This window comes from Quercus lobata, chromosome 2, assembly GCF_001633185.2.
Source record: "Quercus lobata isolate SW786 chromosome 2, ValleyOak3.0 Primary Assembly, whole genome shotgun sequence".
NCBI lineage: Eukaryota > Viridiplantae > Streptophyta > Magnoliopsida > Fagales > Fagaceae > Quercus > Quercus lobata.
The window spans coordinates 459,377-475,675 of NC_044905.1; the positions used below are offsets into that span (position 1 = coordinate 459,377).

Below are 16,299 nucleotides of genomic sequence, written 5' to 3' on the forward strand. Positions count from 1 at the left end.
TTGTGCCTATTTACGTGCGAACCCAATACCATTTTGGGTCGTTACAAATTGAGTCCTTACAGGACCAAAGTTAGATTATATTGTTTTACATATTATTTTATTATTTTCATATTATAATTCTGTATTGTAGATCGTGTTTCTCTTTTTAATTTTTTATAGTTATAAATATCTATTATAAAATATCAACTTAGATACGGAAAAATTTAGAAAGTGAGAAAATAATAGAAAAAATAATTGAATTGCAGATAAGATCTCTTCATAATTTTATTATTAGTAATATAAAAAATACAATGACAAGTTTGTATTAAAAAAAAAAAAAAACCAAAAGAACAAGAAAATTATAAAAATAATTAGAAAATAATGAAATAATACAATAAAAAGATAGCAATGAAATTAATTATACTGATGTTCACATATGCATTATAACAATTTTTTTTTTTTTTTTTTTTTTAGTGCGAGTATTATAACAATTCTTGATTATATAGAAAGACTACATTATTTTGTAAATGCATGTATCACTAACAAAATATAAAAAATACAATGACAAGCTTGTATTAAAAAAACCCAAAAGAATAAGAAAATTATAAAAATAATTAGAAAATAATGAAATAATACAATAATAAGATAGCAATGAAATTAATTATACTGATGTTCAAATATGTATTATAACAATTCTTAATTATATAAAAAGACTACATTATTTTGTAAATGCATGTATCACTAACAGAATTTTACTAGCACTATTTGTTAGTGTTGTTTAAGCAAAAATAAGTTTTTCAAATTTAAAATTGACAAATTCCCATTTAAGATAGATTTTGTCACAAAAAGATTTAGTCAATTAGTCATATTATCAACCAATAAGAAAATGTTTACAAAACCAAAATATAACAAGTTAATTAGTAGTTTTGTGTCTCAAAAAACAAGAAGAACGGATTTTAAATGAAAAAAATATTAATTTAAAAAATTAAATTAATATTATTTAATTAATATTTAAATACTTTAAAAAAACATTTTAAGCCAAAGTGTATTAAGTCGATCATAGTTCTATTTTTTAATCTGAGAGTTAAAAAAAACAATTAAAACCATTTTTATTGTTCTTGACATACTGGGGTCTATGATATAATAAATATCACTCATAAAAAATTTGTGTCATGGTTTTACTACATAGGGTAAAAGAAATAAGTTAATCAAGTAATTTGTGAGCAAGCTCGAGCTTGTTTAACAAGAAAATGATCCAAATTTGAATATGTAATTTTGTTTGATAATAAGCTTGAACTCGGCTTGTGTTTGAAATAAAAATAAACTTCTAATATCTGGCTCAGATTGGCTCATTTATAGTTCTACTTGTAACATCTCTTATAAAAGATATCTTGACACCACCTGCCCCCCCCATTCTTAATCCTTTCTCTCCCATTCCTTTTTTCCTTCTCACTCTCCTTAGTCAGTTAGTCCTTTACTCATTTTCCATTTGTGTCAAAAAATAATGTAATCTATAACGATTTAGCCTCAACTGTATAGATATTGTCCGCTTTGAGTCCCATACCCCTCATAGTTTTGTTCTCTCCCAAAGCACATTACAGTGGGGAAAAAGCCTCTACACATTGGAGGGAGGTCACTCCTTATAAACACATCCCCATGTGCTTCCCTAGGCGATGTGGGATTCCAAGACCTCACTTTTGGGTCTCTACAATCCACCCCCCTTACAGGCACACACATCCTTGCGTGTGGGGTCCATATTTTTGGCTAGGGCATGACTCTCACGGTTTTGTTCTTCCCTAAAGCACACAACAATGGGAGAAAAGACCTCTACACATTAGAGGGAGGTTGCTCCTTATGAGCACATCCCCATGTACTTCCCTACAATCCATCTCCCTTATGGGCACGGCTCTGATACCATCTGTAACGACTCCGTCCCAACTATGTAGATTTTTTCCATTTTGGAGCTCATATTCCTCATGGTTTTGTTCTCCCTAAAACACACAGCAGTGGTAGAAAAGATCTCTACACATTAAAGGGAGGTCACTCCTTATAAGCACATCCCTATGTGTTTCTCTAGGCGATGTGGAATTCTATGGATTGCAAGACCCCACTTTTAGGTCTTTACAATAAATAATGTGAGGAACATCTCAGGGTTATGACTAGTCATAGAGTGTTATGACTAGTCATAGAGTTGAAGTAAACAATGGGAGGTAGCTAGCTTGGTTTAGCTATGAAGAATCAATTCATGTGATATAAAATTGATTTTACACAACCAGAAAACTATTAAAACCATGACTTCTTATAATAAATAGTTTTGTGCAATAAACACAGCCCTTCTTGGCCGTTCTGGGAATTTTTGAGGGTGTTCATTAAGAAATTTAAATTATACACAATCTAATATAAAGAGAATTTTATATATTGACCAAAAAAAAAAAAAAAAAAAAAACCCAAATACATAAAGTCTTACAATTTTCTTCTATGAGTTTTCTTATTTTGAAAACGTTGCATGATAGTTTCATTATCAATGCTGTGAGTTACATCTCTTTAAAAATATATATATATATATATATATTTTTTTTTTTTGGTAAAGGCCTATTATATTTTTAATGGTACAAAAGTTTAAGGATAAAATTTGGTTACAAATTTAGTTATAACCTTAGGTTACATCTCTCACTAAATAAACTAACATGACTACATATTTTGAAAATTTAATCGTTAAAGTGCATGTTATTTATGCTCTTAAAACATATCAAATTTCATGCCAATTAGATGTTATTTACTATTTGATCGATAATCTTATTTTTTATGTGTAATTTTAGATTACAATAGCTTAAAATTTAAACATTTTATTGATAAAATAGCTATTGATCTTTGATCTTTTAGAAATTTTGCAAGCATGAAGGATATAAGAAGAAAATGTAATTTAATGATAGATTTGTCAAAATTCACATTTAATAAAAAATACTGAGTTGAGTTATAACTTTAGTTTACAACCAAGTTTGTTACCAAATTTTATCCAAAGTTTTATTATGTTGGGCTTAAGAAAATTTAGGGAGGTCACAATTTTTTTTTTTTTTTTTAAAGAGTAAAAAAATCATAAATTTTTAAAATTTATATATAATAATAATTATTTTTCCAGGTCACGTGGTCGTGTGACCACCCTGCCTTCAAAGGGGAGCCGCCCTTGCCTTCATATAATGAAGTCCACAACATCCTTCAGTACATGTATTGCTTACTATAAGCATTTGGTAGTACGCAGTCAGAAAAAATTCTGCAAAACCTTGAGTCTTTCCATCATTATTCCCCTTCCGCCACGTGAGCTACACGTTTGGTTTCATCCAACACCTAGATTGTGCAGATACAGAAATTCGAAGGTCAGAGAGTGCATCTTCCACTTTATTGCCTGTCATAGTTCTTGAGTGAGAATCAGGATGTTTCAAACCAGTTTTATTGCCTTTTTTCAAAGTAAACTGATTCTTTAATAGTTTTGATAACAGAGGAAAAGAAAATTCATACAGAGACCAGTATATAAAATAAAAAATCATAATAAGGAATGAGAGAGAAAGGAAGCAAAATACAAAATAAAATTCTTGAAGATGAAAATTGGAATTTGGAAAAGAATGAGAAGAAAGGAAGAGAAAAGAAAAGAATAGATTGCTTTCTTCATTCCATATCAAGCTTAAGCTTCAATCTCTCCTTCATTCACTCATCTGCTCCTATATTTAAGAAGGTTAGTCTGTCCTTACAAAGGTAACCTGCAAATCATAAAGCAATCCTTGTTAGAGGATGCGAAAGACATAAATTTCTGACTCTTGAATTGATTCACAACATACGAGTTCATTATTTTCTCTAATTGGGTATCTCTAAAATTTCCCAAAATGTGGTTCCTTATTCCAGTGGCAGGGATCGTCGGTGTGGCGACTTATGCTATCATACAATTCTTTTCGGTATGAAATTCATATTTCTTGTTATCAATTCAGCAGTATGAACAAACCTATTTTTGTACTTACATACCACATAACTTTCTTAGACTTAGTTTCTATCATTTAAGTTTTTCCATATCCAAAGTCTAAAAGCTAACCGGTGAGTAATAATAGATTACATAGTTCCTCATTCTATATTGATTGTCATCAGCTTTTGACCATCTAGGATGCTATTTATAAAAACAAAACAAAACAGAACCATCTAGGATGATAGCGTGGATAATTGTATATAGACTAATTATATTGATTTTACATCAACAATAAGCATTATTCAAAACTTTGAAAGGTCAGTTACAGATATTCAATAGACTAGTGAGGCTCAACTTATGTATTTTTTATCTTCATTCTAATCTATATGAAGTCATGTTTTTTTTTTTTTTTTTGGTTTAACATGCTCATAAATTTTGCTTTTTCAAAAAAATAAAACCCAACAAAATCAATTTGGCAAAAACAATAATACTAATAATAATATTTGATAAAAAAAAAAAAAACCACCAAAATGGCAATAAAATTCTTAGCTAGCCCATTCCCCAGCATTGCCCTCCAAATATTAACGAAACGCTAATTCTCCTTTAACAAATTCCAAATCACCTCTCTCTCTCTCTCTCTCTCTCTCTATATATATATATATATACATACATACAAATCCTCTATAATGTATTTTTTTTTATCTTCATTCTAATCTATATGAAGTCATGTTCTTTTTTTTTTTTTGGTTTAACATGCTCATAAATTTTGCTTTTTCAAAAAAATAAAACCCAACAAAATCAATTTGGCAAAATAACAATAATACTAATAATAATATATTTGATAAAACAAAAAAAACCACCAAAATGGCAATAAAATTCTTAGCTAGCCCATTCCCCAACCCATTGCCCTCCAAATATTAAAGAAACGCTAATTCTCCTTTAACAAATTCAAATCACCTCTCTCTCTCTCTCTCTCTCTCTTTATATATATATATATACATATACATACATACAAATCCTCTATAACCCTTTCCCCCACCCCCCCTCCACCCCAAAAAAAATGTTCACTGGTGTAACACATCAAATACTTCCAAGCATTTAATCACTACCCAACACTTGAGCAAGTAGGTCCCATCTCCACACTTGCAAATCCCAAATAAAGTTCCTAAATATATTCCCTTAGTTCCCATGCATTTTGCTCCATTGATGCCTTATTGTGAACTTTTGTAGCCGGATGAGGAAAGAAAGCAAAAGAGGAGAATAGAGGAGGAGAATGAAAGAAAGAGAAGAGAAGAGGAAGAGAATGCAAGAAGGAGAAGGGAAGAGGAGAATGAAAGAAAGAGAAGAGAAGAGGAAGAGAATGCAAGAAGGAGAAGGGAAGAGGAAGAGAATGCAAGAAGGAGAAGGGAAGAGGAGAATGAAAGAAGGAGAAGAGAAGAGGAGGAGAATGAAAGAAGGAGAAGGGAAGAGGAGGATGCAAGAAGGAGAAGAGAAGAAGAGGAGAATGAAAGAAGGAGAAAAGAGGAGGAGGATGCAAAGGAGAAATTTGAATCTCACAAAAAAAGGATGGAGCAATTAAAAGGGCAACCTCGGCTTCCGAAATTTGCTGACCCGAAACGCTACGACATATGGCTAAAACCAGACCTGAGCACATGCAAATTTGCAGGGTCTGTGGCTATTGAGCTCAACATCGCGGCAGATACTTGCTTCATTGTCCTCAATGCTGCTGAACTCTCCATTGATATCGCCTCCATATCTTTCACTCATCACCTAGCTGCTACAGACGCTTCTAATTCTAACCAGGTCATAGTTATCTAACCTATCTTATCTTTCTATAACCCTAACTACTTTACTTTTAAAGTTAGTTTAAACTAATATAACTGCTTTAACTTATATATAAAGTTTCTAAAAATGTCTTGTTAAACTTTAGTTTAGTGCTTTCCTTGCTTTATTGATGCGGTTGATGTTGTTGAGCTCTAGCTTATTAAGTTGATCAAAGAAATAATCAACCTTTTTATGATTTGGATACAAGAATGACTTACTGAATTTACATTTATCATGCCAAACCAAACGCCATGTCATTTAAAAATAAAATGCTGAATGAATAAATGAATTAATTTTTGGACTTGGGCAGGTGTTGAAGCCTTTATATGTTGATGTGGTTGAAGAGGATGAGATTTTGGTTTTGGACTTTTCTGACACACTTCCCATTGGGAATGGACTTCTCACCATCTCTTTTAAAGGAACTTTGAATGACAAAATGAAGGGCTTCTATAGAAGGTACAATACCCGAGTGATGCTTGTTACGGTATTACTACAAATTTTATTACATAACTCTCTTTATAAACTATCAGGGTGTGTGTGTGAACTTTTAAGCTTAACATAAAAATGAAAATGCTAAACCTACTGTTGGAATATTATTCACAAGTGAGTAGTACCACAATTGGTGAAGTAGTGAAGTTCACATTGGATACTATTGACAAGTGTGAATAGTTAAATGTTAATATAAAATAATTGGACTCATACTCATTGGCTTAAGTTTTTAGGTTAAGGGGTGTCCCCATATGATATATTTAAAAAAAAAAAGTGCTTTCAAATATGCCTAGAATGATTAAAAATTTATTTTCAATGATGGGTGAGATTATCAGGCAGGCCTTTGACCATAGCATTTAAAGATTTAAGTTGATGTATATACTCTCTTTAATGGGATTGAACCCATGAGTTCACCCTTCTCTATCTACTTATAAATGGAGCTAAATGTCTTCTGTTTTCTGCTAAATGAAAATTTTACTAGTAATGTGTATATTTAAGTTGTTATTCTGCTTTCTAGTACATACGAGCACAATGGTGAGAAGAAGAATATGGCAGTTACACAGTTTGAACCAGCCAATGCAAGGCGATGCTTTCCGTGTTGGGATGAACCTGCTTGCAAGGTGTCACATCTCTCTCTCATGGTTAATTTAAGATCTTGTGCTTCTTCTCTTCTTTTGCTGAAATCACATTTTATATCCGACTGCATTTCATGCTGCAATTAGAAGCTAGTGTACCTCTCATGAAGCTAGTGTTTTGTTTATTGTGACTAAGTTATTTTTGGTTTGGAAGTAGATTTGCTTGATTCTATTTCAAATGAATGCAAACAAAAGCTTATTAGGCTCTTATTATTGGGCATTGCAGGCTATGTTCAAAATCACATTGGATGTGCCATCACAACTAGTAGCTCTTTCCAACATGCCAATTATTGAAGAAAAAGTGGAGGGGGATCTGAAGACAGTTTCATATCAAGAATCACCCATCATGTCTACATATTTGGTGGCAATTGTTGTTGGTTTATTTGATTATGTGGAAAATCTTACGTCTGATGGTAAAAAAAAATACAATGTTCACTGTTTCTTGTGTATTATGATCCTTGTTCTTGATAGTGTAATCTTACATCACTTTACAGGAGTGAAAGTTCGACTATACTGTCAGGTTGGTAAAGTAAATGAAGGGAAATTTGCATTGGATGTTTCTGTTAGGACACTTGAATTTTACAAAGAGTAAGTTTTACTGTGAATCACCACCAAACCATTGATCACGAGACACAGTATACAAGTCTTTTGGTGCTTATGTTGTATTATTTGAAATTCCAATTAACCAAAATAATATTGGCAGATACTTTGCAGTGCCTTACTTTCTTCCTAAATTGGATATGGTTGCAATTCCTGATTTTGCTTTTGGGGCCATGGAGAATTATGGTTTGGTTACATGCTGTGAAACAGTTTTGCTCTTTGACAATCAGCACTCTGCAGCTGCTCATGAGCAGAGGGTAATATGAATGTTGTGAATATTGCTCTTTTTGTTAGAATTTTGTTTGGCTAATATAGTTTGGAGCTATTGTTTTAATAACACTAGACAAAATGTTTTATTATTATTTTTCTCTAGCTTGCGATTGTCGTAGCTCATCAATTAGCACATCAGTGGTTTGGCAATCTTGTAACGATGGAATGGTGGACTCATTTGTGGCTGAATGAGGGATTCACAATATGGGTATTTATTGCTTTGTGTTATAATTGATCTAAATTGTTTTATTTAGTTATGTTTTGCACATTAGCCAGTCCTAATTTTTATCGCCAAGTTAAATAACATGTTAATCCTTACGTCATTTATTTTGTTCACTAATTTGAAAATTGTTCACACATATTTTGATTAAATTATTTCCTTCTCATGTAAAGTCATGGTTAACTGTTCGTTTATTTAAAAAATACGTGCTCACATATATAGACTTATATTTTGGGTGATATTGATCAAGTTACTTGATAGATTACTTCTCTTCATTTATGGCTCTATAAGAATAAGGTTCATTAACCTTGTATTTACACATTACTTTTAACCATGAAAAAGACTATTTTTATGACCAACTGAATCAGGCAAAAAACCGATAATTTTATATATCTTATGACTATATCTATAAATTTTTAAAAGAAAGTTAATTTAAAGTATATATTTTATTATATATATACAAGTCAAGCCTCGAGTTCATGAACTACTTGTCCACTAACTTGATAATATGTTTCAACTTGATTTGTTTATCAATCAAGCCTCAAAGGTTGGCTTAAGCCTGTTCATTATTAAAAAAAAAAAAAAAAAAAAAAAAAAACTAACATATACATTTTTTGTTGGAACGTAGCCCAAGCTCTTCGTAAATGGTTCAGTTTTTTACAGCCAGCATGGGTCATGTCTCTATATATTATCCTTAATACACCGCATGCTTTTAAATTATATATCGATTATTTTAATGTGTTCAGGTTAGTTATTTAGCAGTTAATCACTTGTTCCCAGAATGGGAAATGTGGACTCAGTTTCTTAATGACTGTACAGAAGTTCTTAGACTGGATGGGCTTGCAGAGTCCCATCCCATTGAGGTAATTCTGCATGCACTATTTTTTTTTCTTGGTATAATTACTTTTGAGGAGCTATTATTATTACTTTTTTGAGTATATCTCTATATAAGCATACTTTTTTAGGTGGAGATAAATCATGCTAGAGAGATTGAGGAATTTCTTTTTGACACGATAAGTAACAAAAAAGGTGCATCTGTTATCTGGATGCTACAAAGCTATCTTGGTGCTGAATGCTTTCAGGTTGGTTGCTGGATTTTCTTTCTTTTGGTATATGGCTCGTGTCCCAACTAAAAATATTTCTTATTATTCAAGAAACACTTTTCCCTCCACCCCAAATTCACATAAAATTTAAGTCATGGAAACCCTTCATAAATTATGTGATGTAGGAGGCACAAGAAGATTTTTATTTAATATTATTTATGTTTGTAAGTCAATTGTATTTTTATGTTTTAGGTCCTAGAAGTAATAAGGTAATTAGGGTTTCTTACGCCAAGTAGAACTAGGGTTTGGCGATCCTTTACAAGAAAACTATTGTACTCCTTTTGGAGATAGTTGATAGTTTAATGAATGAAAAAATGGCCTTTTGGTTTATTTGGTCTAGCATTGACTCCAATTCCATGTTAGGTGCTGACTTTTAGTGGTTTTCCTGCTTGGTGCTAACTCCAAGCTAAGCCTAGGTGCTGACTCTTAAGTCATATCCTTTTATTTCTTGTCTTCAATAGTATTATTCAAATGTTCTGGTTGTCATGCATCATTATGTCTTTGAGAAAGATAAGAGCAACAGTAACTTTCTAGTTGAAAGTTTTGAATAGGTTACAGAGGTTCTGTTCAAAAATAGTTGGATAGTATGAAACAGGTTTAGGAAGAAATCATTAACGTGATGAATACTATATAACTAATATTTTGAAAAGTGCTCATTTCTATTTATATATAGAAACAATGGTGATACTCATCTAGATAAGAAATACTCTTAGAAAGCTTATCTACTTGATATCTGGTGACATAGCCTTCAGCGTGATTAGCTTCCAGATTCTTTCTTGGCTGCCATGTATTACTTATGTGATTGCAGTTATGGTTTATTCTTTTATGGTCCATCTTTGTCAACCAATCATCTTCTGCAATATATGAGATAATTGCTCAAATCTTTTCATTGGATTAAGAAACTCAATTAGTCAATTTTTGCTCATTTGTAAAATATTTCTTATGTAATTGTATGTCATTTAATTATCTTTTTTCTTGCATCTGTAAATCAGAGGTCACTTGCTTCATATATAAAAAAATTTGCTTGCTCGAATGCAAAGACAGAAGATTTATGGGCTGCATTTGAGGAGGGATCTGGTGAGCCTGTGAACAAGCTCATGAATTCATGGACAAAGCAAAAGGGGTTCCCAGTTGTCTCTGTCAAAGTCAAAGATCAGATATTGGAGTTTGAGCAGGTTTCTTGTGTCTGATCTCTTTCTCCCTTTTTTTTTTTCCTGAAATAACATATCTTAACCCTGATGCATACCGAGTTGTTTCATTTTGTAATGAGTGTCAATAATATTTTGAGAACTTAGTGAGTTCTGACAAATCAATGTAATAATCGCAGTCACAATTTTTGGCAAGTGGTTATCTTGAAGAAGGGCAATGGATCGTTCCAATAACATTATGCTGTGGTTTATATGATGTGCACAAGAATTTTCTACTGCAAACAAAGTCCGACACTCTTGATATGAAAGAGCTCCTGAGTGACGAAAGCAATTTAGCCTCTGCTTGGGTGAAACTTAATTTCAATCAGACTGGTTTCTATAGGGTTAAATATGATGAGGACCTTGCAGCTAAACTCCGATATGCAATAGAGAAAAAATACTTATCTACAATAGACAGATTTGGTAATTTTGATATTTGTACTCATACCTGCAATTATCTTATGATGGTATGTGTTTATGGTAGAAAAGAGCACTTAACTTATTTGTTTAACAGGCATCCTGGATGATTCTTTTGCCCTTTGTATGGCTCGCCAGCAGTCTTTGAATTCATTGCTTACCTTGATGAATGCTTATAGTGGGGAACTTGAATATACTGTGCTGTCCAATTTAATCAATGTATTGTTCACCTCTTGTTTAAGAATTTGTATATTTCAGTTGTGCTCTTAAACCTAGTTCTGATCCCTCAATTCACAGATAAGTTATAAAGTTGAAAGAATTGCAGCTGATGCAAGCCCTGAGTTGCTGGAATTCGTTAAACAATTTTTTATTAGCCTGTTCCTGCGTTCAGCAATGTAAGTTGTCCTATATACAAATAATTGAAATTCCTATGGTGGTCCTTGTTTATAAGTCATTCTGGTTGCTCTGTCTACTGTTTTTATTTTTATATAAGTGATATCTTTGAAGTTGATTTTATTCCATTTGGTTGAGAAAGCCCCATAAGATGTTATCTATTAAGGTACTAGAATTTATGACAATACATTTCCACAAATTTATAGCATGAGTATATCATTTCTTTATATACTGAATAATTTTTATATTCTTTGGTGATTAATATGCTACTATAGATAATATATATATATATATATATATATATATGACATTTTCTGAATTTATTCAACCTTTTTCTTTCTTAAATAGAGTTGCTAACACCAAAATAAAAAGCAGACCGAGGTATTTTATCATTAAATCTAGGAGATAACTGTAAATGTCTCAGAATGTAAAAAGTATGCTTTAAGGAAGAAGAAAAAAATCACTTAAAGGATCGTTGTGATTCCTCTTTCAAGTTTTGATGTGATAGACTCACAAAAATTTACCTCAGGATCTAAGATGCAGATATTTCTTGCATTATTTGACTTATATTTATTTATTTTATTTGGAGATATTCTATTTATGCTTAGTCAAGATAAAATTTTTCATACATACTAATAATTATATTGAATCAACATTAGACATCACGTCTGAAGTTGCATAATATGTATAAAACTTTCCAAGGAATCTTTGACTTGATGGTTACAGACCACTGAGTTATATCAGACCTTAATGCTAATGGAAACCCGGTGTGTATCACTAACCCAAATAATTAGCACTTAAAAACTTTGAGCAAGTCCAAGAGCCTTATTGCTTAGTGGCATTTCTTGCTCATTTTTATTTTCAATCTTCCATTTATTTTGTTCAATGTTTGAATTTCTTTGCAGGAAGCTTGGTTGGGAGCCTAAGAAAGATGAGAGCCATCTAGATGCAATGTTAAGAGGAGAGGTTTGGACTGCCCTTGCTGTGTTTGGATATGATCCAGCACTAAAAGAAGGAAGTAGGCGTTTTCATGCATTCTTGGACGACAGAAATACGCCACTCCTCCATCCCGACATAAGAAAGGTTGGTAAAAAAAAGCATTGGTCAATTACTAGTATTTACCCATCTACAATACCTATCAAGTTTTCTAATGGGCTGTGGTTGCAGGCAGCATATGTGGCTGTCATGCGGAGAGTCAGCAGCTCAAACAAATTTGGTTTTGAATCTCTTTTGAGAGTTTATAGAGAAACTGATTTGAGCCAGGAGAAAACACGCATCCTAAGTAATAACATATCATTGTTTAAAATGTTTCGAAACATTATTTGAATCTCTCTAGTATGTTGGAGACATGTCTATTTTTGTGCTTGTAGGTTCATTAACATCTTCTCCAGATCCCGACATAATTCTTGAAGCTCTCAACTTTTTGTTGTCTTCTGAGGTATAATTGTGAAGGTCAAAATATTTTTCCATACAAGTTAATAAATATTGTCTGATGGACCTTGGAATGTTGATGCTGGCTTTATTTCCCATTTGATCTAGGTTCGTACCCAAGATGCTGTTCTTGGACTCACTGTTAGTAGGGAAGGACGCGAAACAGCTTGGACATGGCTGAAGGTAATACTCCATTAGTGAACATAAAATGCAAAGAGCACATTGCAGTGAAAAAATTCCGATGATCATGTGCATGCTGAATGCATAATATCTGTGTTACACATTGATTAAAATTTTCCTTAAAAATTAAGAGACTGATCTAAGATTTGACATGTGGATTTGAGGAAGACAAAGGAATTTAAGCATATTCAGGGGACAGGGCACTCACCTTCTTTCCCGTAGGAAGAACATGCATTGTGGTGCATCTCATCTATTTATAGCTGATAAAGAGGAAAATAGGGAGATGCTAGACGCATAAATTGATCATTTGGGTTGCTCTGTCGAGAAATGAAGGGGAATTTTAGAATAGCTTCTCAGCTCCCAAACCAACCCCCTTCCCCACCTACCCCCCCCCCCCCCCCCCAAAAAAAAAGTAACTAGTAGACTTTGGGAAGAAGACAAGTTTTTTGAGTATTTGTGAAATCCCATTGGATTGATGAAAACCAGATAACTGAGCTCCAGAGAAGATGAAGTTTCTTAGTGAAAGTAGTGTTAGAATTATGTGCCCTCAAAAACAATACTGTGCATTTTTATTTGATGATAAAATTCTATTTTCACATTCATAATTTTTATAGGTATATTTCATTGTTTAAATGTGGCATGTGATGTCACCTCTGTAGGAAAAATCATGTTAATGGTTAAGGAACCAAAGACAGGGAGTAATGATTTTTCATATATTATTAAATTGTTTTAGGCTGTGGATATTAATTGAATATTACCATTGAAGCCTACATTTGTTGTGCTGCTATATGATAGGATGATTTACTCCATCATTGAAGTAGTGACTTTAAGCAAACAAGTGGGTGTAATGTAACAAGTACATACACTGAATTGGATCTGATCAAGAACACCTTATGGAGTGATCATTGTTATTTAAAAGGTTGTTCTATCACAATTTTTCTATTGTCCTCAAACATGAGGGGTTTGTGTATATTTATTTATTATGCACATAACTTTGACAATGTCAACTGGTGATGCCAATTTTAAAGGCTATATACAGACACGTTGGGTTATGTATGTAATGAGTAAAATATATAAATGCTCAACAATGAATCCACCAGTCTCTAAAGAAGATAGTATATTCAGTTGATTTTCATATTGAAGTTGGACTCAAAACAAAACCGGCCGGTGACATTTTTTCAAAAATGTGTTTTCATATATATATAATATTGTATATATATATATATATATATATATTTAAAGAGTTTTTATAAATATTTTGGAGTCCAATAGAAATTATGAAATCAAGAAATTAAGGGTCACATAAGCTAGGGACATAACAATGATATTTATCCAGTCCTAGTGGCTTGTGGGAATATAGTATGGTGGAAGGACATAGATATAAAATTGTATGAAATGGGACCTCATTTGTAAATCTCTAATCTTCAGGGGTCAATTGCAATGTGTTGATGGACATTATTGCAATATGTAGAAGTTCAGATATTTTCTTGATATGATTGAGAAAATTAAGAAATAATTTTGGAAAGAGTTTCAAGATAAGTCAATAACGTTCAAAAAGTTATTGATAAAATCCTACGGCTGAAGATTAGGATCCCTAAGGATCCCACGTCCAATCTCTCTCTAGGGTTTTTAAAAGTCTACTATAAAATAAGATTTTATAATATCATATTTAGTGGTTGGCCATCAGAACTACTGTGTGATACTGCAGTCTTCTGAAAACTCAAAAGAAATAGAGAGAGAGACGTGAATACCTTGGGAGGCAACACACTTGGGTTGCTAAGAGAGGTACGCAATTTTATTCTATTTAGAATCCATGGTTGTGTGGTACAACGATCTTTAAATGAAAATATGATTTTGTTTTATATTGTTTCCGCAAAAGCTTTCAAGTAGGTTGTAGGATCTTTAGATTCTGAAATATATCTTCGATTTTATGTGAGAAATATCAAGTGAAACCACATCTCCATGATTCTAGTCTATAACTATTCTCTAGCTTATTGTCGCTAAAATATTTATGTATACATGACTGAATGGGTACCTTGTTTTGATTTACTTTGGCACAGATCCCCTATTATTCTATTCCCGTGTTCATCACAAATACATTCCACTTTGTTGTCTAATGCATATTTTATGCTTTTACATGTGATTGAAATGCAGGATAACTGGGAGCATATTTCAAAAACCTGGGGTTCTGGATATCTAATAACCCGCTTTGTCAACTCAATTGTCTCCCCGGTTTGTCCCTCCCTTCCTCTTCTCTTCTGTTGTTAGTTCCACAAGTATCAATTTTTACCCTTTGTATCTCAATTACAAATACATAGAAGTTAAGTTTAGCAACAACAAAAAACAGATATATAGTTAAATTCAATTACACTTGGTTATTGTTATTGCTTATCATTTTTTTTTTCTTTTTTCATGTTCTGTTCTATCTATGCCCCAGTTTGCTTCGTTTGAGAAGGCCAATGAAATAGAGGAGTTTTTTGCAAACTGTACTGAGTCCAAGATTGCTAGAATCTTGAAGCAGAGCATTGAGCAAGTTCACATAAATGCAAATTGGGTTCAGAGTGTTCAGAATGAATAACATCTTGCCAAGGCTGTGGAGGAGTTGGTACATTGGAAGCACTAGGAGACACTTTCATTTGGCCTTTGTTGTCAAGACTTAAGAAGAAAGCAGGTGGATTAAATTTCACTACTTTTAATAATGTAAATTTGTCGAACAAGTGTGATAATAATGAATTAGACACACACACATATATATATAGATACATATAACGTTTGTATCTTAATAATATATCTTCTGGAGTTGGTTCTTTATACTTTTGATCTCCCTTTTGTTTGTAAGGGCTTTTGCTTATTTTCTCTTTCTTCCTTTTTTTTTTAATTTTTAATTTTTTTTTTATAATAATAAAAGTCTAATAGCATATTTGGTGTTAAGGCATGTTTCCCATATTAAAAAAAAGAAGTTATTATGAGATTCGGTCCTCTCTAATCCTTTGTCATCTAGTGTTTTTAAAATCTCACTAATCAGACTTTGACGTCAGTGTTAATTTGATATTTTATTTTTGTTTTTTCTTGTAGTTATTGGCAAGTAAAAAAATAATGTTAGTGGTAGGTTTAAATAAGAACCAATAAGAATATGTGATATTAATAGTTTCCACTCCCCCTTTTTTTAATCAAAATCTTTTATTCTTGTTTTAAATAATTAACCCATCGTATTCTCCACAAAAAAAAAAAAAACCCCATCGTATATTACATTTATGTACGTTTCTGCTTTGTTGCGTTATGGGAGAAGTAGATAGATCTTCATAAAGTTCTACTGGTTTAATGGACATAGCTTTGTACTGTAAAATGCTATTTTGATTTTCCAAGTTGATTTTTTGAGTTCTTCCAATCTTTTCATTTGTTGTGTGTATATTGCTATTGATCTATTACAATTTCGAATTTTGTGAAGCATAGTATTAGTATGGAACAAAAGACAAACTGTGAAGCATAGTAATAGTATTCGAAATCCAAAGTGATGAGAAAAAGAACAAAATTACCTAGTAAACAAACCTTGAAGTCACGAAACAACATTCACGGAGGCTCCGACGAGGTAATGTGGAGGGGGAAGGAGATGAGATTT

General features: G+C 32.2%; 1 protein-coding gene across 2 annotated transcripts; it reads left to right on the forward strand.

Annotated features, from left to right (window-relative positions):
- Positions 1 to 5,418: 5,418 nt before the first annotated feature.
- LOC115969146 (aminopeptidase M1-like) lies at positions 5,419 to 15,531 on the forward strand. 2 transcript variants are annotated; one of them, XM_031088728.1, is made up of 19 exons: positions 5,419 to 5,734; positions 6,066 to 6,211; positions 6,762 to 6,864; positions 7,106 to 7,292; positions 7,374 to 7,467; positions 7,583 to 7,736; positions 7,853 to 7,957; positions 8,716 to 8,832; positions 8,935 to 9,051; positions 10,065 to 10,247; positions 10,400 to 10,682; positions 10,774 to 10,895; positions 10,974 to 11,071; positions 11,975 to 12,152; positions 12,237 to 12,351; positions 12,440 to 12,507; positions 12,609 to 12,683; positions 14,835 to 14,912; positions 15,118 to 15,531. In XM_031088728.1, exons 1-19 carry the CDS (start codon positions 5,498 to 5,500, stop codon positions 15,256 to 15,258), a joined length of 2,601 nt encoding a protein of 866 aa, XP_030944588.1. In that variant the 5' UTR covers positions 5,419 to 5,497; the 3' UTR covers positions 15,259 to 15,531. The 2 variants fall into 2 exon arrangements, with proteins under 2 accessions (XP_030944588.1, XP_030944579.1); XM_031088719.1 differs by having other exon boundaries at positions 7,106 to 7,467.
- The last annotated feature ends 768 nt before the right edge of the window (positions 15,532 to 16,299 follow it).

Coding starts and splice junctions, on each gene's coding strand:
- LOC115969146 (XM_031088719.1), top strand. CDS start 5,498: ATGGAGCAATTAAAAGGGCAACCTCGGCTTCCGAAATTTGCTGACCCG. Junction 6,865..7,105: donor GGGATGAACCTGCTTGCAAG/GTGTCACATCTC, acceptor TGGGCATTGCAG/GCTATGTTCAAAATCACATT. Junction 9,052..10,064: donor TTGGTGCTGAATGCTTTCAG/GTTGGTTGCTGG, acceptor TCTGTAAATCAG/AGGTCACTTGCTTCATATAT.